This window comes from Lycorma delicatula, chromosome 7, assembly GCF_047948215.1.
Source record: "Lycorma delicatula isolate Av1 chromosome 7, ASM4794821v1, whole genome shotgun sequence".
NCBI classification, from domain to species: Eukaryota; Metazoa; Arthropoda; class Insecta; order Hemiptera; family Fulgoridae; genus Lycorma; species Lycorma delicatula.
The window spans coordinates 14,865,975-14,893,967 of record NC_134461.1 but is presented as its reverse complement, the minus strand read 5'-3'; the positions used below and the strand labels follow the sequence as shown (position 1 = coordinate 14,893,967).

Genomic DNA, 27,993 nt, shown 5'->3' with positions numbered 1-27,993 from the left:
TTATTTTTTAACCTCCGGGACCACCGTTATGTATTGCTTCAGAGGAGAGGATTAGATGAACGATTTGTAACGTGTATGAGAATGCCATGTCCTGACTGCGACTCGAACCCAGTATCTCTGGATGAAAGGCCGAGAGAATACCACTCGTATCAAGGAGGCCGGCTACGAAACAGTTTAGGCGCCAAAAGCGTAACGAATAAATCAAAAACATAACCAATAAATCAACTGTTGGGTTTCACTCTTGTTATTCTATTGGAAATTAAAGTTGAAGTTTAGGTGATTAGTTTTGAAGCCAACATTGTATTATCTGAACATAAGTTAAATTTTTATTATCTTTGGTTTAATATTTGACCATGGATGATACTCGCGATTCGTTTGGAATAGTTTCTAGATGTCGTTTTATTTCTAATGGAATTAGATGTTTAAAAATAAAACATCATTTAAGGTTATTTATTGCAGTTTGGCATTCGTGTTATGTTACAATCTTTAATTGTATCGATGAAAAAAATAAAGCGTTGTTTAAAGAACAAACTGTAGAAAAGGTATGTTACAAATAATTAGTGATGTACTTATTTCAGAATGTATATAGAATAACATGTCGTATTTAAGGGTTGAAAATAAGTTTAATGTTTTACCCAGGTACTTATATGATTCAAATTATTTTGAGTTACTTGGTAGCATGAATTGCAATTCTTGTATTCATAACTATTATAATAGACATAACTTGAGTCGTTATCCTAAGAAAATTAATAATAATTAAATTACTAATTCATTTTAATTATATTTATTTTCTTTAGTAACTACATCCACATATTACCAAAAAGGAATTTTGGAGCAAGTAAAAAATTCCATGAACCTTCCAGATTAAAGACATTGTTGATATCCTAATATATCAGTTGATAAATATCTTAATTATTCTTGTATAAAAGTGTTTTTTTCAAATTTGACATGTTTTTGCTTGACTAATGGCAGATGTAATCTAAATACTTATTTTATAACAACTAAAACAGTGCAGTAGTTTCATTTATTCTGTTACCATTGCAAACAGGATTTCAATTAATATCTCTGTAGTGTAGTACAAGTGAAGAAGTTTTGCATTCCTATATTGTACTGGTTTACATCAGTTGAAATTTTTTGTTGGTAATATATAAATAAACATACTTGAAAAGAAAGGCCAAACTCTGTGGCAGACCAATAGATTCTTGGCCTTTAATCTGGAAGCCCCGAGTTTGAATCCCAGTTACGCATGACATTTTATTTTTTAATATGCTATAAAAGTATCGATTTTCATGTTCCCATACACATGTTTCTTTGTAAGCATCTGTGATGAATTAATTCATCAATAAAAAAAGGAAATTTTGCCAATGCTTGACTTAATGCAAAACTTGGGCTAATGCAACCAGTCAAAGTAATTTTTTGAATAAATCTCTAAGAAGTTGAAAATGATTTGTTCAATTTTATAACAAATTTGAAATTTCTAAATAACACTGCAATGATCCAAAAGGTAAACTTTAAAAATACACTGAAAGAATGAACATTATTGTAATCTATAGTTTTATCTGTAGGCTCTGAATAAAACTGCAGATGGGATTGCACAGTTTACACATAAGCATTATTACTAATAGACTAACCGTACCTTTCACTTTATTGCAGTGTATTATAATAACCATTTCTTACAAACATTCCATGCTAAGTTAACAAATGCAAAACTGTCATTTTCTACCTAATCTATTTTTCCCAAATCTGACCAATTATTGTGCATCTAAGTTTTTTTTTTTTGAATGTAAAGGTTGACATTTGCTGGCATACCAGTAAAACTAAAATGTGTGTGTAAACGCTTGCTGACATCTAAGTTGCATGCAGACATAGATAAAAGCCTTTCTGTTTACTAAAATGTTATTTTATACTTATGTAGTCATATACCAAAACTTTCTGCTGTTAACATCTTATTATTGTCAGAGTTTTCTTCAAACATTTCTAATAGTCTTGTATTCTTCAGATTTTATTTAGTTATCGATTCTGAATGAGAAAAAAATGGATTAGCACACAAATTATTAACTTTTGTAGAAGAATGTAAGCATACAAGTGTAGTACTGGTCTTTATGGTAAGATTTCTTAAAAGTGCCTCACATGGCCCCAGGATTTGTCTCCAAGAAATTCATTTTCTCACTCATATAAATTCTTCACCATAATTTATTTTTTATGTTATAGATCAAATTCTTGACTTCCACCTTTACAATTCTGCAGCTGTTGCTATCTTCTATTATCATTTTCACACTAGTTGAACATTTAAAAAATGAACTTTCTTTGAAGACCAAGTTGTAATAAAAATATATAAATCTTTAGTGTTTGCAAGTTCCATCTTATATCACTACTGGTCACTACTAGTCTAATTAGGTGAACATTTTGAGATGTTTAGTAAAGTTAATTGTAGTTACAATATCTGAAAAGTAAAATTGTATTGATTGAAAGTTTGTAGATTATTGAATAAAATTTACATAATCTCAAACACACTTTAAGTAACAAAACTTGTTGATTGGAAAGAAGTAGCTCTTTAAAAAAAACTGCATTCAACCCATATGTTTTAATTTATTTGTGTAGTTTTGACGACATAAATGATGTAAGATTATGACAAATCACCAATAAAGTAATGATATAGGTAAGGCAAGGTTTACACTTCTTAATACTTTATTGGTCAAATTGGCAATTTTTTTTATTCATTTAATTTATGTGGAAGATTTTTTGTTGTCGCCAAATATTGGATTGTTGTAGCATAATAATTTATAAACCCATGTCATTCTGAAAGCTAACTATTTTTGTCTAAAAATTCAAGAAAATTAATTGGAAACCTTAGAATAAAAAGCAATAAAATTCTGTTATCTTACTAGGTTTTCTCGTAGCGTTTCATCATTATGGCATCTATTACTGCAGGGTAATTCATATTTTAAATAATTATTACTAAAAAAATAATCATAAAATTAAAATCAGTATACCAAGTGGGCCAGAAGTCACTATCCATTGTAAACATTAAGATAATCTTGTTTGTGATCTTCCCATCAATTTTAAATTACCATATTTTGTTTTTATCAGGTAGTTATTGACACCAGAGTGTACTACTATTCAATCAGACATCTGTTGTATACTGCTGTTATGTTCATTGAACATTGTTGATTCTAACTTCTGAAGATGTTTACAACATCTTGTTAGATGTTTACTTAAGAAAGAGTTTTTGCTTTAAAAACCTGGTACAAAGATGGTTATAATTGAGTGGAATAAACATTTCAACATTGTTCCTCCAACATGGAAGGCTGTCTATAATTTAGTAAAAGGTTTTGAGAGAAATGTATCTCAGCAGACTGCCCCAGGTCAGGTAGGCCATCATTAAGTGATAAAACGAAGCTTAAAATTTTACAAGCAGTTATCCAGAGTCCTAAAAATTCTACTCATAGGCTACCTCTTGAACAGAATATTTCTAGAACAGAGAATTTTACATAAGAACAAATTCAAACATTACATACCTCGTCTCATGCATAGCCTACTGTAAGACGATGGTGATCGTAGGCTTCAATTTTGCAAGACAATGTTAAATTAATTAAGAGAAGGTGATGATAATGAATTGTTTTCTAAGATAATTTGGAGTAATAAGGAGGTTTCAAATTAACGGGCCATGTCCACAGACAGCTGTACCTATTGGTATCCTATATTGGTGTACCTATTGAGAACCATGCAGCTGTTTTTAGAGGCAACTAAATCAACCTGGTGTTACTGTTTGGGGTGGTATTTCGTGTTGTGGAGTTATTGGGCCTTGATTTTTTTTTGTTGAATGGAATAGTAATTGGGAGAGGTGCACCTGGAAATATTGGCAACCTATGGCATTCTGGAGCTATAAATGAACTACGACTTCAACTTTACTTTCAAGCTGATGGAGCCTTGACCCATTATGCAACATCTGTGTGAAACATTGTGAGTTATTTGTTGGGAAAGTTACTGGATGGCGAGGAGCAATAGAAATGCTACTCAAATCTTCAGACATTACACCCATGGAGTTTTTCTTTTGGGGAATTGTTAGAGATAAAGTCTATGTACAAAATCATAAATAATTGAGGACTTGAAAGATGCTATTCAAAATATTTTTGAAGAAATAGATTCCAATACATGACTCTGCAAATAACTATGAGTGTCCCAAGTCATCTGCAGAAATGTATTGACAAAATGGGAAACAGTGTAATAAGTAATCATGTAGCTTCAATAAAGTGCTAGTTATGAATTCAATATGTTTTTGTTTTGTATTCAATGACCTTTACGAGAGTAATGAGTTGGCCCATCTGGTATAAATCCATATAAAAAGTAGAAAGACATACTTTTCCAATTTCTTTATTTAATATATTTGTTACTTAGCATCAAGTTATGGGTTTTATGAGTTTGTTAATTAGATGTCAACTTCTGAAAAATCAAAATGTTAAATTAAGAATTGAAAAAATATTATTTTATATTTTTTAGTGTGGGTTTTAAGTAAACTTAACATTCCTCTAGTATCTAAGTCTACTTCAGTATCACAGTATGTGACTTACAAACTTGCATGACCTTTCTTTAACTTTATTGAATAGTTTATGCAACTCTTCTCTTACATTTATTATGTTACTTCCTCTTCTCAAAGTCTTATCTAGCCGTCGTTCACCATAAATTTTGAATGCCACAATCCTCTTTCCTTTTGGGTTATTTGTACAGTCTTTATCCGAATTTATCATTTTTCATCTCACATTCTTTGCTATATTTTTTCTTTTAGTTAGCTATTCTTATTTAGTTGTTTATGGATTAACAGTTAAATTTTGATTTATTTTGGTGATTTAGGATGATTTAAAATTTTCACATCCTATTATCAATATATTTATGACAAATCATTGTATATATGCTGCTGATTCAATTGGTACAATTTATGACTTGCATTATAGAGTCCATCATTTGGATGAAGCTAAAAACAGGTTAGTAAAAAATATTTCATTAGTTTTATAGTCTGTTATGCAGTTAATATAACCTGCTTTTACATTGTAAAACTTATTTTTAATTATAAATTAAGTAAGAATGTTTATGTCAAAGGTAATTAGTAAAAAGATTTTTGAGATACCAGAAATCTCTTGTAATATGGAGAGAGATTGATCTCAAGTATGATGAATTGAATTATAAAAATTGTCTTTATACGTTCAGTTATTTTATATAAAATAAAAAAGATCTTTTAAAACAGTTAAATAGTTTAATATAATTTTAACATTATTGTTGATCTAAAGTAAAAGTTATGAGTGGCCTATTTTTTCTGTCAAAAACTGTTTTTTTGTGTAAGCAGTGTGCATTGTTATATGTGCAACACATTTCAGTTTTTCATATCACATCTTTCTACATCTCAAAAAACCATAATTCTAGATAAAAAAACGTTTTTGTAAATAGTCCGTATGAGATCACAGAACTCATAATCAAAATTCACTTAGAATCTGCTCCACCCTATTTGGTCTTGCCAATTTTAGGTTCTTAAACTTCTGTGACTGATGCATTCTCTCAGCTTTTTCCTGTTAACCTAACTTTTATCACACATTATGATAGAGATGAAATTTTGATCATAGTTATCTGTAGATTCTGTCAAACATCAATACATGGTTGTTGTTGAATGGGGGACAAATTTTGCAGCAATACAGTGTACATTCAAGTTCTCAGTTAAAGTTCTTATCAGACCCTAAACTAATTCCAGCTATTTTATAACTTTGACCTACCGGGTTGGTCTAGTGGTAAAATCAGCGCCTTCCGAAATCAGCTGATTTGGAAGTCTAGAGTACCAGCGTTCAAGTCCTAATAAAGCCAGTTATTTTTACACGGATTTGAATACTAGATCGTGGATACCGGTGTTCTTTGGTGATTGGGTTTCAATTAACCACACATCTCAGGAATGGTTGAACTGAGAATGTACAAGACTACACTTCATTTATACTCATACATATCCTCATTCATCCTTTGAAGTATTATCTGAACGGTAGTAACCGGAGGCAAAACAGGAAAAAGAAAGAAGCTTTTTATAACTTATGAATTGTTCAATGTTAGTCCCCATTTATGAGTGAACTTATAAATTTTTTCCATCAATTGCTTGGGTTTTTTTTTTTTGGTTGGCTTCTTTGAGCAGTTGTCATTTTCAACTGATATTCTACGATCCTCAAAACTTTCATGTAGCTTAAAAACTTGTGTTGGAGCTGAAAAATGCCTTTTAAAACTTTACAGAATCATACAAGGTTAAGTGTTTCAAAGGTTTCGGTTGTCCTGTTTCAAGAAAAGGTGGATCACCTACAATTAATTTTTATTACATTTACCTGTAATTCTATATCTATAATTATCCGTATTTATGATCATTATCCAATGGAACATTCGAGGTCTTTGGTCCCACATTGAAGATGTTAGAGTACTGACTTGCACACTTGAATCACTAATAATGTACTTCCAAGAAATGCATCTTCTCCAACAAGGTGCAGTAACGTTCAGAAACTACTTCTGCGAGAGACAGCTGTCATTTAGAGAGAATGGAAGAGTTGCTGTTTTCATGCAGAATGAGGTATCTGCTACAAGAATATCACTAGATATCCTCAATCCTGCGGTTGCAGTAAACATCTTTATCCCTTCAAATCGCATATCTGCAATTTTTATTTCTCGCCAAACTCTGAGTTCACTGCTCTTGATATATTAAATCTCCTTACACAAATCCTATCACCATCATTAATAGTAGGCAGGAGACTTCAGTGCCCATCATTTCCTGGGGCTCATCTTTCTGCTCCTCTTGAGGAAATATGATAAACAGAGGGAGACAAGACTTGGACCTTTGTCTACTGATTGATGGGTCATACACATTCACTTCCCTATTAGCTAGTACATTGCCCAACATCAACCTCTCCTTATGCTGACTGAGTTTACTCTAGTTTTATTTGATCTGTTTGTGATGACTTTTGCAGCAGTGACCGCAGGCCAATTATTACTGCTTTTGGTGTCGACCCCAAGGTGAACAGGAAGCCATGGAGATGGATTGTTGAAAAGGCAGATTGGAATGATTACCATAAAGCCTTCCCATCACAGTATGATTGTGCAGACGCTCTTGATCAACTTACCTCTTTTACGTTCCTGATACTTGAGAATGCTAATAGATATATCCCACAATCCTAGATGTTCTGTTCCTTGTTGGAATGATTGCCAAAATGCTATTAGCAAACTACAGCAGGCGCTGCACAAATTTAACTGCAGGCCTACAACTGAACATCTGAGTTTGTACCGAGAGGCTGGAGCAGTATGTCATCTGGTATTCTTAGCCACTAAGAGGAAGTCATGGATGAAATACGTGGACACTATCTCGCACATTACTGCCACGTCTGCTGTGGAAAAAGATTCATGCAATTTGTGGATAACCAAAACAAACTATTCTTGGGCTTATTCATGAAGGAGAACTCCTTTCGTCACTTTCTGCAGTGGCTAATATCTTGGCAGATTGTTACCATTCGGTGTTTCTCACTTCATCAAACATGTATGAATTTCAGAAGTACAAGATACAGATGGAAGTATTATTGTTAAACATTGGTGATTCGTCTGGTGAATTAAATGCTTCATTTGCATTTAATGAATTGTCACACACTAAAAAACTCATGTGACATCTCTCCTGGACCTGACAACATTTGTCTTTGTATGCTGTCACACCTTCCTAATTCAGCGCTACAACACCTATTGAATATTTATGTTTTTATTGTCCACACAAGTCTTCCCACCTGTCTGTCAGAAACCATAATTGTACCAGTACTTAAACCTGGTAAAGACAAAACATGCCCCTCAATCTACTGCCCTATTTCCTTGACAGCATTTTATTCAAAGTAACAGAGGGAATGGTGAACCACAGGCTTACATGGTACTTATAGAGACATGAACTTTTCTCTCCAGAACAGTGTGGTTTCCAACAAGGACGATCTTCCATTGACCATTTAGTGTCATTGGAAGCAGCTACTCAAAATGCTTTCCTACTCCACCAGCGCCTCATTACTATCTTCTTTGATATCAGAAAGAATACAACACAGCCTGGCCATGTGGTATTCTAAACATCCTCAAAAAATGGGGAGTCAAGGACAATATGCTTGGTTTTATTAGGGGTTTCTTAAATAACCAAACTTTCTGTGTTTCTGTTGTAGATAACTTTATAACTAAACGTCATCTTGGAAAATGGAGTGCCTCAAGGAAGTGTATTAAGTCCCACCTTATTTTCTATAACTATCAACTGTATTACTAAATATGTACAGCCACCTGTTTCATGTTCTTTATTTATTGATGATTTTGCTATATATATTACAACCCGTTCCAACAGCCACAGCAGATAGTCTACTGCAAATAACTACATCTCACCTTGAAGCTTGGTCTAGGGTTACTGACTTCACCTTTTCACCTAAGAAAACAAACTGTTTAGTTTTTCTAGCCTGCAGGACCCTTTTGCTCTGCAAGTTTCTCTCAATTGTTATTTCTCCTGAGGTCAAGTTTTTAGGTTTGTTTTTGATAGCTGCCTTATGTGGGTCAAACACATCAAACAATTAAAAACAAAATGTTCCAAACTTTGGATATGCTGCAAGTCCTTTGCATCACTAATTGGGGAGCTAATCGGTCACGTATATTGCATTTGTATTATTCATTAGTTCGTTCCCATTTAGATTATGGTTGTGTTGCCTACTCTTCAGCGCATTATACAGAGCTTAAAATACTGGATGATGTACATCATGCTTTCCTTCGGCTTAATACAGGTGCTTTTAGATTGCACTGCCCAACCCAGGTCCTACGGGTGCCATGGCACCCTTCGTTTCATCTTTGGTGCCTGTGTCCATTTACCAATTTTTAATACTAATTCATATTTTAAAGTAACATTATATGTTACATCTTGAAAAAAGGATATAAAAAATATATTTTAGCTGTTATATTTTACAGTAGTTCAACAGAAGTAATTCTGCCAGTCTTTGTAATATGTGTTAATTTCTTTGTCATTGTTGTTGACAAATCCATTTCCTTACAACCATGTTTGTAATGGTATAAGTATCTCTAAGATCCTCCTAACAAGGGGGTCTAGCTTGACAGAACAAGCTATCTAATTGTTACTCATCTGGTGGTCTGCTCTCCACTCAAGCATTCTTTGTAATAAATTTCAAACTGACATTCTTTTGAAACTTATTTTCTAAAAAAACAGTTTTTTTTTTCTAGTAATTGTTGCATTATTCACAAAGCCACAGATTTTTCAGACATTAATTAAACTATTGATAGTCATTTCTGGCCAGTTAGTTGTTAATAAATATATACCTAACAGTTTTAAAAGACAGTGAATTTTCTGTTCTTTGGTAAAACTGAGTCCCTTTCATTATTTGTATTTCCTAACATCTATTTTAATAAGTTTTAATGTGATGTTTCTAAAATAGAAACATATGTTTCTTGTGAGAGAGAGTTTTTAAATTAATTTGCTTGTAGGTGTGGCCAGTGAATTTTTGGTTATTTAGGAAAACCAGTGAGTTTCTGTCTTTCAAAGTAATTAAGTCTTCAGCCAATAAGGAGATGAATTTGACCCTGATATGTTATACATTCCACATGTTATCAGTGTTTTTAAAGTGAAGTTCTTTAAATTATGAGATATTATATTAACATAGTATCTAGTGTAGTCTTAACATGGCTAAAAGAACTTACAGCTTTAACAGTGAATGGGAGAATCAATATTGTTTTATTGAATATAGGGGAAAACCTGTGTGTTTATTGTGTAATGCTAGCATGTCTGTTTCTAAAAGAAGTAATATAGAGCAAAATCTTTGACGAACCACAAACTGTTAAATAACAAATTTCCTGTGAATTGTGAACTGATTTAAGTGAAAGACCTTAAATCTAAATTACAATTGCAACAATCTGTGTTCAGGAACCTGTTCAGAACACTAGTTGACAGAAGCTTCTTACAAAATCTGTTACATATTAGCTAAAAGGAAAAAACCGTTTAGTGATTGGGAAGTAATAAAAGAAGTAATGATCACAGCTGCTGAATCTCTGCTCAAAGGTCACAAAGATAAATCTGCACTTATGTCTTCCTTTAAAGGACTACAATTGTCTCATCAAACTGTTGCTAGGTGGGTTAAGTAGATTTCTAATAATTTGTAGTCTCGATGTGAATATTTTTCACTCCAGTTTGATGAAAGTACTGACATGTCTGATATTGTCGAGTTGTATATATTTATTAGAATTATTTTCTATGATTTCAAAATGAAGGAAGCATTTCTCAAACTGTAGCCACTTCATGGTCAACTAGGGGAGTAAGCATATTTAATGCATTCTTTAAATTTGTCAAAGATAGTAACTTTCAAAGCTTGTTGCTATAACAACAGATGTGGTGTCTTCTGTGATTGGTAGGGGTGATGGATTTCTATCTCTTTGTACTAAGGATGAATCATTTCCAAAATTTATTTCTTATCACTGCATTATCCACTAGGAAGCTTTATGTGCAAAGGTTTAAAAGTTTGATCATGTCATGAAAGTTGTAACTCGTGTGAACTATATCAGATCGTCTTCTACACATTATCGATTGTTTCAAATTATTTTGAATATATCAGATACTTGGTATGGTGACATAATTCTTCATGAAGATGTATGGTGGCTTAGTACGGGTAAAACACTGAAACAATTCTGCTGTCTGCTAGATGAAATAAGAGATTTTTTGAAATTATCTCCTGGACCATATTTTCATGAACTTAATGATATATCATGACTACTAGATTTATATATCCTGGCAGATATCACGTCAAAATTAAACAAGTTAAATCTTGAATTTCAAGAGAAATATCATAATATTTCAGATATAAGTTTTATAAATGCGTTTGTAAAGAAAGTGAAGTTATGGTTTACATATTTAAACAGAGATTCCCTTTCACACTTTCTAAATTTCAAATGAATTCTAGAAACAGTAAATGACAGTGAGTCTGATCTATTATATATAATCAGATAATTATATAATAGTATAACTAATATATTATATATACACTAAATATTAGTTATTTTTAATATTTTGTCTGTGATAGTAGTTGTAAGTAATTTTTTATAGGTAGTTGTGATAGTAGTTGCATATTTTTTTATTTTTAATATTTTTGTTTAAGTTTTTATTTTTGTTATATTTTATATTTTTAATTTTTGTTTACTGGGTGATGATAACATGAAAATATTTTTCACCCCTGAAAAAAAAAAACTTATTCAGATTTATCAGCTACAGCAGATTGGTACTGAGATGAAGTTATAAAATCAAACATTGACTGAACACATCTGCCCATACTGACTCTGCAAACCTGGTAGACTGACTGAGTAGGCTTTAGACCTTAAATGCATTGCACAGCTTCATTGTTGAATATAGTCCAGGAACTTTTTGATACCACCTCATTTGCTTGGTAATATGATTCTTCATACCAGAAAGGGATGAATCTGTTGCATTACACTATCTATATCAGGCTATTATTCTGTGATTGTGTATGAGTACCACCAAATAGAATAAAATTAAACTGATGAATCAGTCTCTGAATAATTATGATACACTTCTAAATTGAGTAGGGCCTTTTATTAACACAATTAAACTATGACTGACTTCATAGTCAAAAATAAAAACAAAAAATTCTGTTTAATCTGTCTTTTTGTGGGTCAATGACAATTTTAATTCACTGTCATAGAGGTTATCAGTAGTCAGTTGCTTCTTAAAATCAAGTAGTGTTATACTCCACTGATCTACAAATTTGCTGGTGTCAAAGAAATTCCAACAGAAGATATCTCTGATCTTGATTAAGAGAACATTAATTTCTTCTTTGTTATTTAAGAGAAATTCATGAAAATAAAATCTTAAAAGATTTTTTAGAGTAAATTGCCGTAGTATACTACAGGTACATCACTTAGGTCTAAAGATCACTCTAGATTGTTGAAACCCTCTTTAGTGTGAATCCACAATGCCTTTAGCATCTTAGTAAGGATTTTACAGTTTGAACATGTAGGTAAAATGTTGATAAATTAAATTTACTTTTCTAAAAAAAGGTGTTTACATCTGAAAGACTGAAATCCTAAATATAAACTACTTTATATGACTCTCTATTTTATTTAAGCTTTTGTAATAAGTTCTATGTAAGCTTTCTAGCAAGCTTTTTTGTAATTTATTTTGTTCTCTGCTACTATCGCAGTACCTTAAAAATGAAAGTTTTGTCTTTTAGATTATGTTACTCCACCCAGTTTGTTTAATTTGCATATTTGTTGTTGATGACATTTACAAGAAGTATCTATTAAATAACAAGATTGATACAATAACTCATCCTTATTTATATTTATTAAAATTGTGATGTTTGTTCCCTTCATTATTGCCCCAGTTGCTCTTACATACCAATGAATTCTTGTTTTCCACTGCTTGAAGGCATGGTGCAGACCAGTTTCTGTTTAATGTTTTAACACATCTGCCGTTCTATTGTTTATTTACTGCAACTAACTCAAAATGTGTTCCTTTAAGCATAGATTAGAATAATGCTCTGGGACCATATCCAGTAAACATGGAGGTTGTTTGATTTTAGCAACGTTTGTCGATCAAAAACAGTTTTTCAAAACTGTTTCGATCTCAGAATCTACTGGAAGTTCGAGGTTTCATTAAAAGTTGTTTGGTTTTTTTTGGGTTGGTATCAAGTTGCAGCATGTCAGTGTAGATTTTCTTGTGCATTCTTTTCTCTGGTGTGAGAATCCTTGGGATCATCTTTACACAAAACGTTTTCATGTTGAGATCCTGTCCAAACATTTTCATGCAGTGTCTGTCAATATACAATGTGCGATACTGAATTGAAATATTAAGTTGTGTTACTCAAACACAAGCATGAGATACTTAGTCTTAATAAAATCATTAAACCATCAATAAAGCATTTTCAAATTCTTCAGTTTTATTAAAAATTTCAAATTTTTTAACTTAGCATTTTTCTGTTATGCAACTGTAGTAAACAATGACTCGATCAACTGAATGACCAAAAGGGTTGATGTTTATCATGTAGATTCAGACATGTCCAAGATATCTACCAAAAAGTTCATAGTCAGTTTTCACTACTCTCTTAAGAGATAGAAACATAATCATCTGATTTAACAGATATCTTTGTGTATTACATTACTGAATTTAAGCATTGTGATACTGTATTGATAGATACCACATATCTTACGAAAGGACTGTCTCCAAAAGGAAATAAAAAATGATTGTTTTTGTAATTTTTACTTGTGTCAAGCATTAATAGCCTGGTGTATTTTTTGGCAAAATGGTTATGACAATCAAAGCCAATGCTGTTACACAAAAAAATAAGATAAGAAATTGTTTTCCAATTAAATTTTACTTAATTTGTTGTGTAAATAAATTTTGTACTTGATTATTGTAAAATCTTTTGTTATTTTTAGGTGTTCCAGTGATGTAGACATGTTTGATTTATCTCCAGGTTGTCTGTTTGGTTGGGTACAATCTAAGACAGGGATTTTAAGTCAGTGTGATACATTACTTGCTATTTCAGCTTTTAAAGAGAAGTTTATTGCCATTTCAGTTTTTTCTGAGAATTTACTAGGACATGTTTACATGCTAGATACATTTTGTTGTTTGTATACTGTTACTCTTTTAGAAGCTGCTGTTGATAAGGTAATTATTATTAATAATATTTTCAAATAAAATAATTTTTAATGAGTTCACTAATTAAAAATATGTTGTTTTTTTTTTTAAATTTACATTTCTGTTTACTTTCATATGATGAAGATAGCAGAGAGGGTAGCTTTAGTAAATTTGTAATGTTTTTGTTCGTGATGGTTGGTGGTGAAAATCATTTGAATCTATACATTTTTAATGATAAACCAAATTTATTTTCATATAACATTTTAAAAGCTCACATCATAATACATTCAGTCATTTTTGTGGCCATTTTTAGTAACTGATGCTACTGTTTTCCACTCTGGTATCAGCTGAACTGATTGATGATAGCTTCGAATATAGAATAACTGAATAATAATTGTAATGAAACAAACGGAAAAAATCATAACTAAAAATATATTGGTGCTGGAAGGATGAAACAAAAACCAATTTATTCATATTTTCTCAAGGTAAGAGATTGGTTCAGTGGTTTATTTACCTATCTCTCTTCTTTCCATGAGAAAATTACCAATAAAGTTGAACACGAAAAATGATGAAATTTCACTTTTGGTAATTTTTTTCAAGAGGCAGGAATGGCATACTCAGTTTGAATTATTTTTTTATATGTAGGTATATGTTAGTAGTTTTACGATAAATAATATTAATAGTGATATACTTTCTCCTAAATATTTATGAATTTTTTAAAACTATTTTTTTTTTAATTCAAATTTTGAGATTTCAATGAGTAGCATACATATTTTTTCAAGAATTTGTTTTTATATTGGTTTATTTTTATAAACACTATTAAAGAAAAATAAATTGTTGCAAAATTTTAATTATTCTTCTGTGAAAGAGCCTGCTTTTGTAGCAATGGAAGTTTATTATTTTTCAGATACCTTATTTATTTTAAATTTTAATGCTGATGGTCTTTGATCTGTGCTTAATTTTTTGAATTTTGATGGAGGTGATACACCCAAAATGCTGCAAGCAGCATCCAATTGTTCAACATTATGATGTGGGGCAGTGTATTGTATTGCTCTTGGTTTTTGCATTCATATAGTACTTTGTTCTGCTTAGAAAAAATACTTTTGAAATGGTTAACATGAAGAGACTTTCCAGGAACTAAATTTAAATTTGGAAAAATATGTTATTTAAGAGCTTGCTCTAATGTTATTTGCCTTGGTTAGGTTAGGTTAGGAAGTTTTCTTAATTGTTTTTTTTTTTATGATTTCTCAAAAGGTCACAGCAGAACTGCCCATACAGGTGACTGAATTTTGACAAAAATGTTTTTTCATGATATTTACAAATAGTGACATTTGAATTAACATGTAAAAAAATAAGTTGGTTTTCATCACTAAATTCACAAATTCAGGTCACTGACTAATGTCAGACTGACCAATCTTTAACTGCAAAGCTAAATGTTGCAACAAGCATAAATGAGCATGTTGCAACATGAATGTTCCGGATGACTGGAAATTACTTAAAGCGCTTGTTATAACATTAACACTGCATTTGAACGGTTCAAATAAGTCTTTTTCAACTATAGTAATAAGTATAAAAATATTAAAATGCCAAGAAGACAAGAAACCCCCTTGGAGCACTTAATTATTTGAGTCAAAATGGTATCGCTTGTAACAGGTTTTTCATGATTCTTGAGAAGTTATTACTTTTTTTTAGTACAATACACAAGGAACTTTTTTATTTGTCATAAACATCTACAAAAACACTGCAAGTTGTGCAAATTTGGGATTTTTATCACCAGCCCTATCAGAGTTATTTGAAGCCAAAATTTGAATTTAAAAAAAAAATTAGTTTTCAAAAATTCATAAAACTTAAGGGGTAAGTATATAAAACCAATAATACTATTTATGGTAAAACTGCTAACATACATCTACATATAAACAAATAATTCAAACTGTGTATGCCATCCCTGCCTCTTGAAAAAATTATCTAAAGTGAAATTTCATCGTTTTTCATGTTCAACTTTATTGGTAATTTTCTCATAGAAAGAAAACAGATAGGTAAATAAACCAGTGGACCAATCTTTTACATAGAATAAATTGCTTTTTGTTTCATCCTTCCAGGACCAACAGTTTTCTAGTGATGATTTTTTTCTGTAAACCCTTACAACCACAGAAATAGATGTGCACACCGTAACAAAAATGGTCACCACAGGTAAACTGCATGAATGAAAAATTAAAAAAAATAATTTTAAGGTCCTGAAACATGTAGGAAACAATTGGGTAAGTTAAAATTTTTTATGAATTGATCAAGCAATCAGCTTATGGTTTTTTGGTTCACTTCAAATGGATTGACCCTACATTGAAATGAAGTGACAATAAAAGCTGAGCAACAAACAATAATTTTAGTATATATTCATTATATTTATATATTAATAAAATCTAACAAATGTGTTCATTCTGAGGTAATAAAAAGAAGGAAGATTTGTTGATAAGTATGAAATAAAGCAGTTTTTGTAGTTTACACAAAAGTAATACTGCTATCTGTGGACTGTAGTTTCATTCCGACAGGGCATAGGTTTCATCATAATAAAATTTATCTTCCATTTAAGACTGTAAAGTTGTATTATTTCAGGTTGTGTTTACATGCATTGATGTTCCATTGTCTGAAGAATTAAAACAACAATATTTCCCATTTTTAAATGAGAATGATGTGGAAATTCCTGTTATTGGATTAAATTGTGGACAAGCTTTGGCTTTTTCCATTACACAACAGTCTGATCAGGCTCATACAGTATTTTCTTCATTACAACCTATTGTAGCTATTGATTATAACTTTGGTAATAGGTATATCCTTTTCTTTTTATGTTACTGCATGTTTAGTTTATGGAGTTTATTTTAGTTGAAAAATAAGAGCAATTGTTTCTGTGAATGTGTACTGGAAAGTCCCCTGTGTTCCAAAATTTAAAAAACAAATTATAAAAAAAATATAAAATATGTAGATTATAAAAAAATTGGAAAACATGTGCATATGTGTATGTGTGTGTGTGTTTGTGTGTAATGTAACTGACTTATTCATGACATAATTGTGGGAATTTAACTTTATGAACTTGCTTTCATCAGGAGTGGAATTGAACTGACTGTACAAAGAAACAGGAAACTGGAAGACTAGTGAAAATATAAAGTTTAAAACTATCACATTTGAAGTAAAAATTGCTAAGGTTGAATCTGATAGAGAAATAAAATTACTAAATTTAGAAAAATCCCCTTTTTGAATGATGTAGTGTGCTGATGGTGAACCCCAAGATGAAGTGCAATAATAATAATAGCAAAGTATAAAATTGAAATCCTGTCAAGTGATCAGAAAGCTAGATCATTTGGTCTTATGATTGACCCTTCTGATAACGGCCTAAAACATTGATATGACAATAAAAATATATGTTAATATTTTTATCGAATGTAAAAATTTTTCTATATCATACTGCAAAATTGGTTCAGTAAATAAAATCTAAATCATATATATAAATGTATGTATGGAATGAAAAGTTAGTATATTTTAACAAAGTACCTTTTAATTTTTTTCTTTCTTTATTCAGTAAAAAAAATTGAAAACCATAAAATATAATAAATTTGGAAATTTAACTGCATAATTGGCAAGTACACTCACTATCTTATAAGAAGAAGCAAACTTGAATTTCAAAAAAATTAAATCCATGGGTTCCAAGGGTTATAACCATTTAACATTTATAATAGAGATTGAAGAAATCTCTACAAACCTAATTCCTATTGAAAAAAGAATAATGACTTCTGAATTTTTTTAATTGATAGTTAACAGTATATTATTGAAATAAAATCAAAATAGAAGTAAATTTAATAAAAAAGTAATAAAGAGGGAATTCCAGCCAAAGTGAGAGTGTTTATTCCTTCACAGATTACAACCGGACATGAAGAACCAACTACCATTATAGAGGTAACCTGCACAAAATAACCTATTCTAAAACTGTACTTATGTTCTGTGTGCAACAATATAGAAGTATGTGAAATGTACCTCTACGATATTGTAGTGCATAAGGTACATTTGTACAGAGCTGGAGAGAGGATGATGTGTGTAGCATCATTTAGGATTATTGGTCTTTCTGTTATTCGTTGATCAAAAACAGATTATGTATCCACTTTTGTCTGTTTTTTTTTAACAGTACCTACTGATGAACTCGAATGCTGATCTCTTGTTTAAAAATTTTTTTACATAAATAACCAACCCAGGCCACCAAAAATTAAGTTATGATTCTTTTTTAGTATTTATTGATGTATGATAACTTCAAAACTGTCTACAAATATGAAGGTTTTTTTGGATTTTTTGCTCTGAAAGACCACTTAAGAATTTTATGCAGTATAAATTAAACACCTACATTATATCTCAGCTAAGCTGATTGTAGACAAACATTACACATGTATGGTAAGGATTTATTCCAAAGTCTATTCATATGATTGCACCACAAACTGAAATAATCTTGATTTACAAACTGTAATATCTATCAACTGTAATAATACCACTAAAATTATATTATTATTATTAATAATAAAGTATTCTTAATATCTTAGACAAAATGTGTTAAAATGTCTATTTATTACATTTTTTTAATGTTTAATGATACACTAATTTAAATATGTAAAGATGAAGTAAATTTTAAAATAAATATTTCCAAACATTTAATTCTTTTGATCAGAAGGAATATGCTTTTATTTTAGGTTCACTAATTTTAAGCATGTAATTAATTGTGTTGATCTATTACCTTTCTGATTCTCATTATTAGGATAGTTATCAGATTTTAACTCTTTTGCTGCTTACCTGCCGATCTTTAAGGTGGTTCCTACTTACTTTACCTGCAATTCTGTTGTTATTTGATCCTCATTTCTTTTACTTGCTAATAATAGTGATAGTTATCTGTATTAAACACTTAAATATGTACCATACAATTTATATCTCAAAATTATTCTTTTACACAGATAATCCCTCTGGATTTTAGATTGTTTGAGAAATTGTAAAACTTCTAATTAACAAAAGAAAAACAGAATAAGTAAATTGATAATTCGAACAATATTATAAATTAAAACAAAACTAAAAGTTGGCCAACAGCCAATGTTAATTATTAAACTGTTTAATAAAATAAAAGTTCATGTCTTTTTACAATTCATGTCATTTTTACAATACATGTCTTATTTTTAGAATAATTCATGTCTTTTTTACAATATTTAACTAGTTGCTACCAACTATTCCTTTTTAGGTAACCCTGCAGCTCATTTTTTCCATTGTCTCTTTCAATACCACAATCTAAATTTTCATAGCTCTGGGCACATCACCAAAAATTCTATTATATGTTCTTCCCTCACATTACATACTGAACACACTTTAGAATTACTTGTTCATGAATATTTGTTTAAATACAAAATTTCTGTTCTTGCTTTAAAACACAAATTTATTAAACTGTGATTTTAATGGCAATTACTACTATATTTATCACTTGATATAGACTTTTAAAATTAGTTATGTTGAAATTGAAGGAAACTTTGATATATTTGTATCTTCATTATTTTTTTTTTTTTTTTTTATAATGGGGTAGCTCTTTTCCATCAATTTTACATCTTCTTAAATCCTTATGAGGTAGATAACCTCGTGTTTAATTTCATTATAATTTTATACTCTATATTCTGCCTGCAGAATATAAAGTATATTTTTACACTGCAGAGTGTAAAAAGAACTTACAGGATGTGTAACTCCTGTTTCCCAGAATTGTCAAACTTTTCTTATCCTTTTCTTTAACTGTTATCATTTTTCAAACATTTTCCATTGTTGAAAATGAAGTGAGGTGTAATGTAGGTGTTTTCATTGGAAAGAAAAGTAGCTGTTTTTATCACTCATATTTGTTAACCGTTATAATTGCTTACCAATAGTGGGATATTTTCCAGATAAAGAACTGCAAAAATGTTCTTCAATTCTTGTGCTGGTTTCATCTGGACTTTTAATAATGCTAACTGGAAAAAGTTCTCAACTGTTGTACATATCAGCCCCAGTATATATTGCATTATTTAACAGGAATCAATCAATTCTTGTTTCTTCTGATGGAGCAGATTTTATGTTAGCCAAAATAAAATTTGATGATACTGGTGTAATTCAAGAATCTAGTATAAAGTCTAAAGTGAAGGGTGAGATTTTTATATTATGTATCTTTTATTTAGCTCATTATTTTTATTCATTTTGTGAGCACCATTTCAATATTTTTTACTTACAATGGTTTTATATTAACAGAAATATGTAAAATGAACTTAAAAAAATAAAACTAACTTTAAATACACTTTTAATTATTTTAACAGTTACTAATTGCTTTAATTAAAAGTAAATATTTGTTAAAATAAAATAATTTGTTAATTTTAAGCTATATTTTATCATGAATTAATTTAAATAAATATAAATATAAAATATAAATAATACTAATTTATAGTAGTATTTTTTTTCTTATTTAATTAGTGATATTAAATATTAATAATACTAATTTTAATATAATTTGGTGCTCTAATTTGACATGGATCTAAGAAATAATAAGACTAAAAATATAAAAAGTCTTATTTTCACTTTTATTTTTTAAATGTTAATGTTATTCAAAAATGTTATGTTTAACTTTTATTTAAAATATGAGTAGGGTTACTAAACAACCAACCATTCATATGTAAAAAATCATTCACAAGAAATTTAAAAATTGAGAAACCTATTTGGGTTTTAATAAAAATAAATGCAGAAATGATGTTAACATAAAATTATTTATCCCAACTAATTTTCTTGTAATATTACTGGAAATACTTTTAATATTAAAATTATTTCAGGTTATGTATGTATCATTACACTAAACAGTCCAGTACTAATTGATTATTTATAACAAAGTATCTTCATGTTACAAGGTCTGTTCAGAAAGTAACTGAACTTCATATCTTAGAGAAATTTTAGAACTAGTAATTAACAAAAGAAAAGCAGAAAAAATGTAAAAGAAAAATTATAATTCCAACAATATTATAAAGTAACAAAACAAAGATTTTTTAATTTTTATTGTTAATTTTACAAATTGTTAGTCCTTGTCCCCTTCAAAGTACTCCCATTCCCTATTCACACAATTTTTCCAGCAGTGTTTCCACTTTACGAAGCAGTCCTGAAGCCAATTTAATTTTGGAAATAACAAAATATTACAAGGAGGCGGCAGGTCTGGTGAGTAGTGAGGCTGAAGGGGGACAATCATCTCATTTTTGACATAAACTGGTGAATTGACAAAGCTGATTATGTAGGCACATTGTTGCAGTGAAGGAACCATGAGTTGTCTTGCCACAATACTGGTTTCTTTTTGTGAATTTTTTCATGTACTGTTGTAAACGCCTTGATAGTACGCACAATTCCATTGAAATTGAAAAAAACAGAGCATCACTTTGACATTGGATTGAGACGACGTCCTTTCTTGGGGCTTGGAGTTCCTTTGCTAATCCAAATAAGCAAATTAGAGATACAATTTATTTTTATTTAATAAATTTTACAAAAAATCATAAACATATTTACTTTATAACATTCATGTTTTGCTTTTTATTACAGCAAGTAAATTTACTACAACTGGAAGAGGAAGTGCTTGATATTAGTAATGGTGATATTGAAAAAGATCCGTTAGCAATTGAAGAGACTGACTTAGTTAAATCAGAAAATTGAAAAGATGAAAATAAAGTGGTAAGGGTATTAGATTTTACATACAGTGGAACACCAATTATTCAGATGGACCTTTGCAAGGCCAAATTTGGATAATTGTAAAGGACAATTTAAAAAAGTTTCATCATATATACTGCAGATATCATTTTAATGTTTAATAGATAAGACACTAAGTAAAAAAAATAAAAAAGTAAATGTATTTCCGTAAAATTAAGAAGAAATTTGGAACATATGTACAATGTAAGAAAAAAGAGATATAGTAATACGGTACAATGTGTAGAAATTTGCTTTTATAATTAGTTTTACAGAGGCTGGTATCTATTTGTTTTTGCTAAATGAATACAGAAACGTCAATTGAAAAACTCAGTAAAATAAATATCAATAAAAATAATTTACATTGAAGCAAAGATTTATTTTTTCAAATAATGTATTGGTTTTTTTTTTTTTAAATTGCCTAGTTTGGATTTAAGTAGTCCAGTTAGTTGAACATCTGGAAAATTGGCATCCTACTGTATTTTTCATTGTTATTACTTTATTTGTAAATTGTAAATTTTGGATTACATGCAGTTCATTTCTTAACTCATATATATACACATATATAAAAAATGTTTTTGGGTCCATGGCAATCTTTAATGATATTTTTTATTTAATAAATTCTTCTTTGTTTACATTTACACATTAATTTTAAGCTTTTTACATTTCATTTTTTTAAAATTGTATGTTAATAAAATTAAAATATTTTAAAACTTTCAGAACAAATATTTTGTTCAGTCAAGAGAATGAAAACGTATTCCAATCTTATGATTAAAATTGATGTATGTATATATACACATTAATCAATTATATAATATATAAATATATTTATTTATTTATTTATTAATATCACATTTGGGTGTAACATTTAAGATCAGACTTTCTAAATTTTCTTCAAAGTAACTTTTACTAAAGTCAGATTGAGCCTCCACAGATTGTTCCACATATAGCTGTTGGCTATATGTGGAACAAACATGAGAAAATTGTCTGGTGAACTGAATCTAAACAAACTTCATAGCTTCATTTATCATCAAATCACACCTCACTAGATCACATCTAGAGTTGTAACTCAGGACCTAGTCTCACTACAGGTGACCCCTTGACAGTCAACCATGAATGGTCTTTTAAGAAATACTCCACCGTCTGAACTAAACAACACCAGAGTTCAGAGAAGGCAGCATTTGGATATGGTGGGCTGCCATTTAAAAGATAACATGCAATCGGAGGACTGGAATGCCTCAACACTACATACACAAATAACAAAAATACAAAGTCCAAAGTCAAACCAAAGCAAATGACCTACATTTCCATACACAATCTACGCTCACTGATGCAGACTGGTAAACTAAAAATAATAACTGGCCAAATTGACCACCGCAAAATTCTCATCATGGGTCTGCAAGAAGTAAGAAACACTGACAATGGCATGGAATCTCAGTAATTATAGAGTCTACAAAGTTATACCTGGATAGAAGTGGTGAAAAATGTCCCACAGTTTGGAACAGGCTTTTTAGTCAGCCTCAAAGTAATAAACTCCATACAAGGATTCAAGTCGCAGTCCCCAAGAGCCTTACCACTCAACCCAAATAAATGTAATAAAATCGACACTATAGTAAATGCCCATGCATCCACTAATAATAAAAATAACTCTCCAAAAGACCATTAGGAAACAGAAATGTTCTTGGATCTGCTCGACCTAACTATAAATAACATCCTCAAAAATCATCTTAAACAATTAATTGCAGTTTTCAATGCTCAACTAGGCAGAGAAAGAAGATATCATGACGTCATCGGGAAATCCAAAAGAAAACAAAAATGAACAGAGGCTCGTCGATTTCTGCAGAAACTACAACCTTATCTCAAAATCCACATATTTCAAGAGGAAAACTCAAAACATGGAAACATCTTGACTACACTAAAGGAGATTGGCAACTGGACTATGTCTTCATGGATAAACACCACCTCAAGGAGATCTGCAATGTAAAAGTCCTCAGAGGAGTAGACACAGGCTTAGACCACTATGTAGTCAAAATTAAATTTACTTCTCAAAGAAAGCAACAAAACCAAGCCCCTAAAACTAAAAGAAAATTGAATCCTACCCAACTGATCAAGAGTGAAAATGACCAAAAAGCAATAGAAAAAAGTAACAGTCATAGGTACACTCGAATATCTAGTTGATAACATTAAACAAATCACAGAAGAATTAGCTCCAATAAAATCCTGTAAAAAACATCAATGGTGACGAACAGTGAAAAAAGACATCGAGCATGGCTATTTTACCAATCCCAAAAATCAGAAATATACTTCTAAAATCTAGTAAAACAAAGAAAAGAAACCATCCGAACCCGAAGGAGAATAAAGAGACAATATAAGGACACACTGAAATCAATAGAAGAATTCAATTAAACACAGTCGAGAGACTAGTACAAAATCTCCAAAAATACCAACCCCAACCCCAAACCCTGCTAATAAAGAATGAAAATGGTAAGCTGGTCCTTAATAATAAAAACTGTTTGGAAATCGTAGCTAAATATTTCAACAAACTCCTAAAACTGACAGAATTCCTAAATTTCAACACTAACACCCCAATAACAACACAACCATCATAACATCTACTCTCCCTCAATAAAAGAAATCTACCTAGCACTGGGTGAGATGAAGAATTACAAAGCGGCAGGAGAAGATCAAACTTTTGTAGAGATTTGGAAACTTGCCAGAAGATCAGCAAAAATTGCACTTCATCAATAGCTTGTCAACATGTGGTTCAATGAAGAATTACCAGAACACTGGACGACAACCCTCATCCATCCGCTACACAACAAAGGGGACAAAACGACCCTAACAATTACAGGGGAATGTCACTCGCAACATAAAAAATTCTTTCAAGAATAATCTTCAGCAGGATCGGTCCACAACTCGAGAAAGAACTAGGAGAATACCAGGAAGGTTTCAGAGCCTGGAGGAGTTGTCCAGACCAGATCATGAGTCTCAAGCTAATAATGGATTACAACTGGAAAATAAAAAGAGACGTGGTCATAACATTTGGAGATTTCAAGAAAGCTTATGACTGCATCCACAGAGAATCCTTACAAAAAATCCTGAGACACCCTGGACTATTTATCAAATTAATAAACATGATAAAACTGACCCTTGCATACATTGAGTCAGAATTAAAATTTAGAGGTGACCTCTCAGAACCTTTTGAGATCAAAACAGGACTATGCCAAGGTGATGGGCTCTCACCGCTATTATTCAACTGTGCTGTAGAAGTTTTAGTGAGGGAAAAACTGTTGAGTGTAATTTTGTATTCAATTTACGGCGCATAAAAATCAAGTCTGTTAAAAAATGTGAAATTCTGTTTAGTTTTGTTTTGAAAAATGTATCTTCACTAATGCCGAATATGCCGACATGATTTTCATCTTTGGATTTTGCAATTGAAGTGCCGCAGCAGCGGTTACGGAATATAGGTCTAAAATTATTGTACCTACTAGACACATCTGTTTTCTTTTTTGTAACATTTTCTTCTAAGTTTTCGTTGGTTTTGTTGTTAATTAAAGTCGACATGTTTAAAATTTTATTTCTTTTTTGTTGACATTATTTACATCAATCTTCCTTTAATTAAATTCCCTACAATTTATGTTTAAAAAATGTATGATTTATTGCCAATTTAACGTAATTGTACGTCAAACGTAAAAAATGTGTTTTTTGACCCTATTTTTGGCGTTTTACACGGGATATCTTAGAAACTAAGAGAGATACAGTTCTGGGACCTATTTTTTTTTTTATTTCCCAGCTCAAAACCCATAAGAAACAATTGAATTTGCCCATTAATTGACCTTCCCAGAATTTCAGAAAGCCTTAATTTACCCGGAGGAACTAAAACTCGGGTGAAATGTTTCACTTGTATAACTCGTTAACGAAGCGTTTTCGGACCTATGTTTATATGATTTTTTTCTTACTTTTCAAGAATGAGTTGTCTATATATATATATATATATATATACACCATCATATGTATATTTACATAACTAATTTACCTCCTTGTTTTTTTTTCTTCAAAACATCCAATATTTAAATCCAGTAATTAAAATTGTAATTAGCTGCTATAATTTTGTTGTGCTCATGAACTAAGTATTGCATTTTCAAGGTTTCTCTTTACTGTATCTACTAGATTTATTACTATAGTTAAATTAATGTTTTTACTAACAACAAGGTCTTAAACCTTTGCTGCTGAAACTAAAATAAATTTGTAAAATAACATTAATATTTTTTTATTTTAAATGAATCATCAAAACTATATTTCTTTTAAAAATGTATAATGCTTGTATTGTATTGAATTTTGTATTATATATTTTAATGTATTTTGTTATTAAATAAATTAATAAATAAAGGTGACAGAAAAGTTAAATATTATTTGTTTATTGCCGACAAAATATACCTACATCTTAATCAACTGTCATTATCAGAAATTAATTTTTTTACAGAAATAACAGGTTGAATGAAGAAACAACGATGAAATAGATCGTTCTACAATTCAAGTAGATATAGAAATTCAGTATTTCCATTAACCTTTTCATTTTTTTAAATATGTTCCCATATAATAAGAGGTGTTGAATTATATGACAAATAGAAAACCATCTCTATTATGACCTTGTATTCTTTTAAATCTTTCATCTATTTGGGAACCAAAGTGAAAATTCATCCAAAGGAACTTGGAGAGAAGTTACATTAGATTCTACATTTTATTAATTTCACCCGGTGTTATAATGTAATTGATTTGGTCAGGTCTTGAAATTTCCTATTTATGACAGCAAGCGCAACCGTTAAGCATCATTACAATTTGTTATTCTCAATTGTGATATAACTTATATACATCACACCCTTTTTGAACTAGCATGAATAAGCTTGGTTCACTGCAAAATGACACACCAATTAGGTTGCTAATGGCAGCTTTAGAATATTATGGGCAGATGTAATTTTATGTATATGCATATTATTATAAATGTAATTATGTAAAATGTATAAATAATAATTTACTAATCGAATGTTAAGTGTATAAGTGCCCCTGATTTTAATATATATATATATATTTTAATTCTCTGATTGTTTTTTGTTTTTTAACATTGTATATATGTTATAATTTTTTTTATTACTGTGAATTGAAACTAATCTCACTGAAGTTCTGGTTTAGTTAGTAAGAAGTAATTATGAAGAAAATAATACTAATAATACTAATAATAATAATAATAATAATAATAATAATAATAATAATAATAATGAAAAGAAATGTGAAGTTTTAATAATTCTTCATCGATTTGGCACAACACCTCTTCATGTGCTACTTTATCCACCCATCTGATTTTTAACGTTCTTCTATAGCATCACCTTTCAAAAGCTTCTAATCTTTTCTTTTCAGGTACTCCAATTGCTCGAGTTTCACTTCCATATAAAGCTACGCTCCAAACATATACTTTCAAAAATACTTTCCTTATGTTTAAATTAATTTTTGATATAAGCAAATTATATTTCTCAATGAAAGTTCATTTCACCTGTGCTAATTGGTATTTTATACTGCTCCTGTTTCATCCATCTTTAATAATTCTACTTTCCAAATAACAGAATTCTTGAACCTTCATATTCTTTTCTCGCCCTGTTTTTATATTCAGTGGTCCATCTACATTATTTCAACTACATTTCATTACTTTCATTTTGTTCATGTTTATTTGCATATGGTAGTTCTTGCGTCGGACTTTATCCATCCTGTTCTTTGTTTCTTATAAATCCTTTTTACTCTTGGCTAGAATTACTGCATCATCAGCAAATTGTAGCATCTTTATCTTTTCACCTTGCACTGTTACTCTGGATCTAAATTGCTCTTTAACTGCTAATTCTATGAAAAGATTAAAAAGTAGTGGGGATAGGAAACATCCATCCTTGTCAGACTCCCTTTTTTATTACGGCGTCTTAATTATGTTCTTCGATTATTACTGTTGCAGTCTGGTTCCTGTAAATGTTAGCAATTGTTCTTCTGTCTCTACATTTGAACCCTAAAGTTTTTAAAATACTGAACATTTTATTCCAGTCTGCATTAGCAAATGCCTTTGTTTTTCTTTAATCTTCTTTCTACTATTAATCTGAGCCTCAAATTGCTTCCTTTGTTCCCTATACTTTTCCTGAAACCAGATTTATCTTCTCCTAACACGTTTTCCACTCTCCTTTCAATTCTTCTGTGCAGACTTCTAGTTAACATTATTGATGCACGAGTAGTTTAGCTAACTACTAACAATTAGCTATTGTTCTGTATTCTTCACATTTATCTGCTCCAACTTTCTGTGGTGTCATGATAATAACACTCTATTTGAAGTCTGACGGAACTTCCCCTTTTTTGTAAATATTACATACCAGTTTGTATAATCTATCGATCGCTTCCTCACCTGCACTGCGCAGTAATTCTGCAGGTATTCCGTCTATTCAAGGAGCCTTTCTGCCATTCAAATCTTTTAATGCTCTCTTAAATTCAGATCTCAGTATTGCTTCTCTCCTTTCATCCTCTATAATACCATTTTCTAATTCATTTCC

The 27,993-nt window shown here is 30.4% G+C and overlaps 1 protein-coding gene across 1 annotated transcript; it reads left to right on the top strand.

The window, feature by feature from the left end:
* The first annotated feature begins 11 nt into the window (after positions 1-11).
* Positions 12-21,999, top strand: LOC142328173 (uncharacterized). The gene is made up of 6 exons (XM_075371723.1): positions 12-542; positions 4,852-4,982; positions 13,468-13,699; positions 16,280-16,484; positions 19,612-19,848; positions 21,275-21,999. The coding sequence occupies exons 1-6, from the start codon at positions 354-356 to the stop codon at positions 21,310-21,312; spliced, it is 1,032 nt and encodes a 343-aa protein (XP_075227838.1). The 5' UTR covers positions 12-353; the 3' UTR covers positions 21,313-21,999.
* Positions 22,000-27,993: the final 5,994 nt, after the last annotated feature.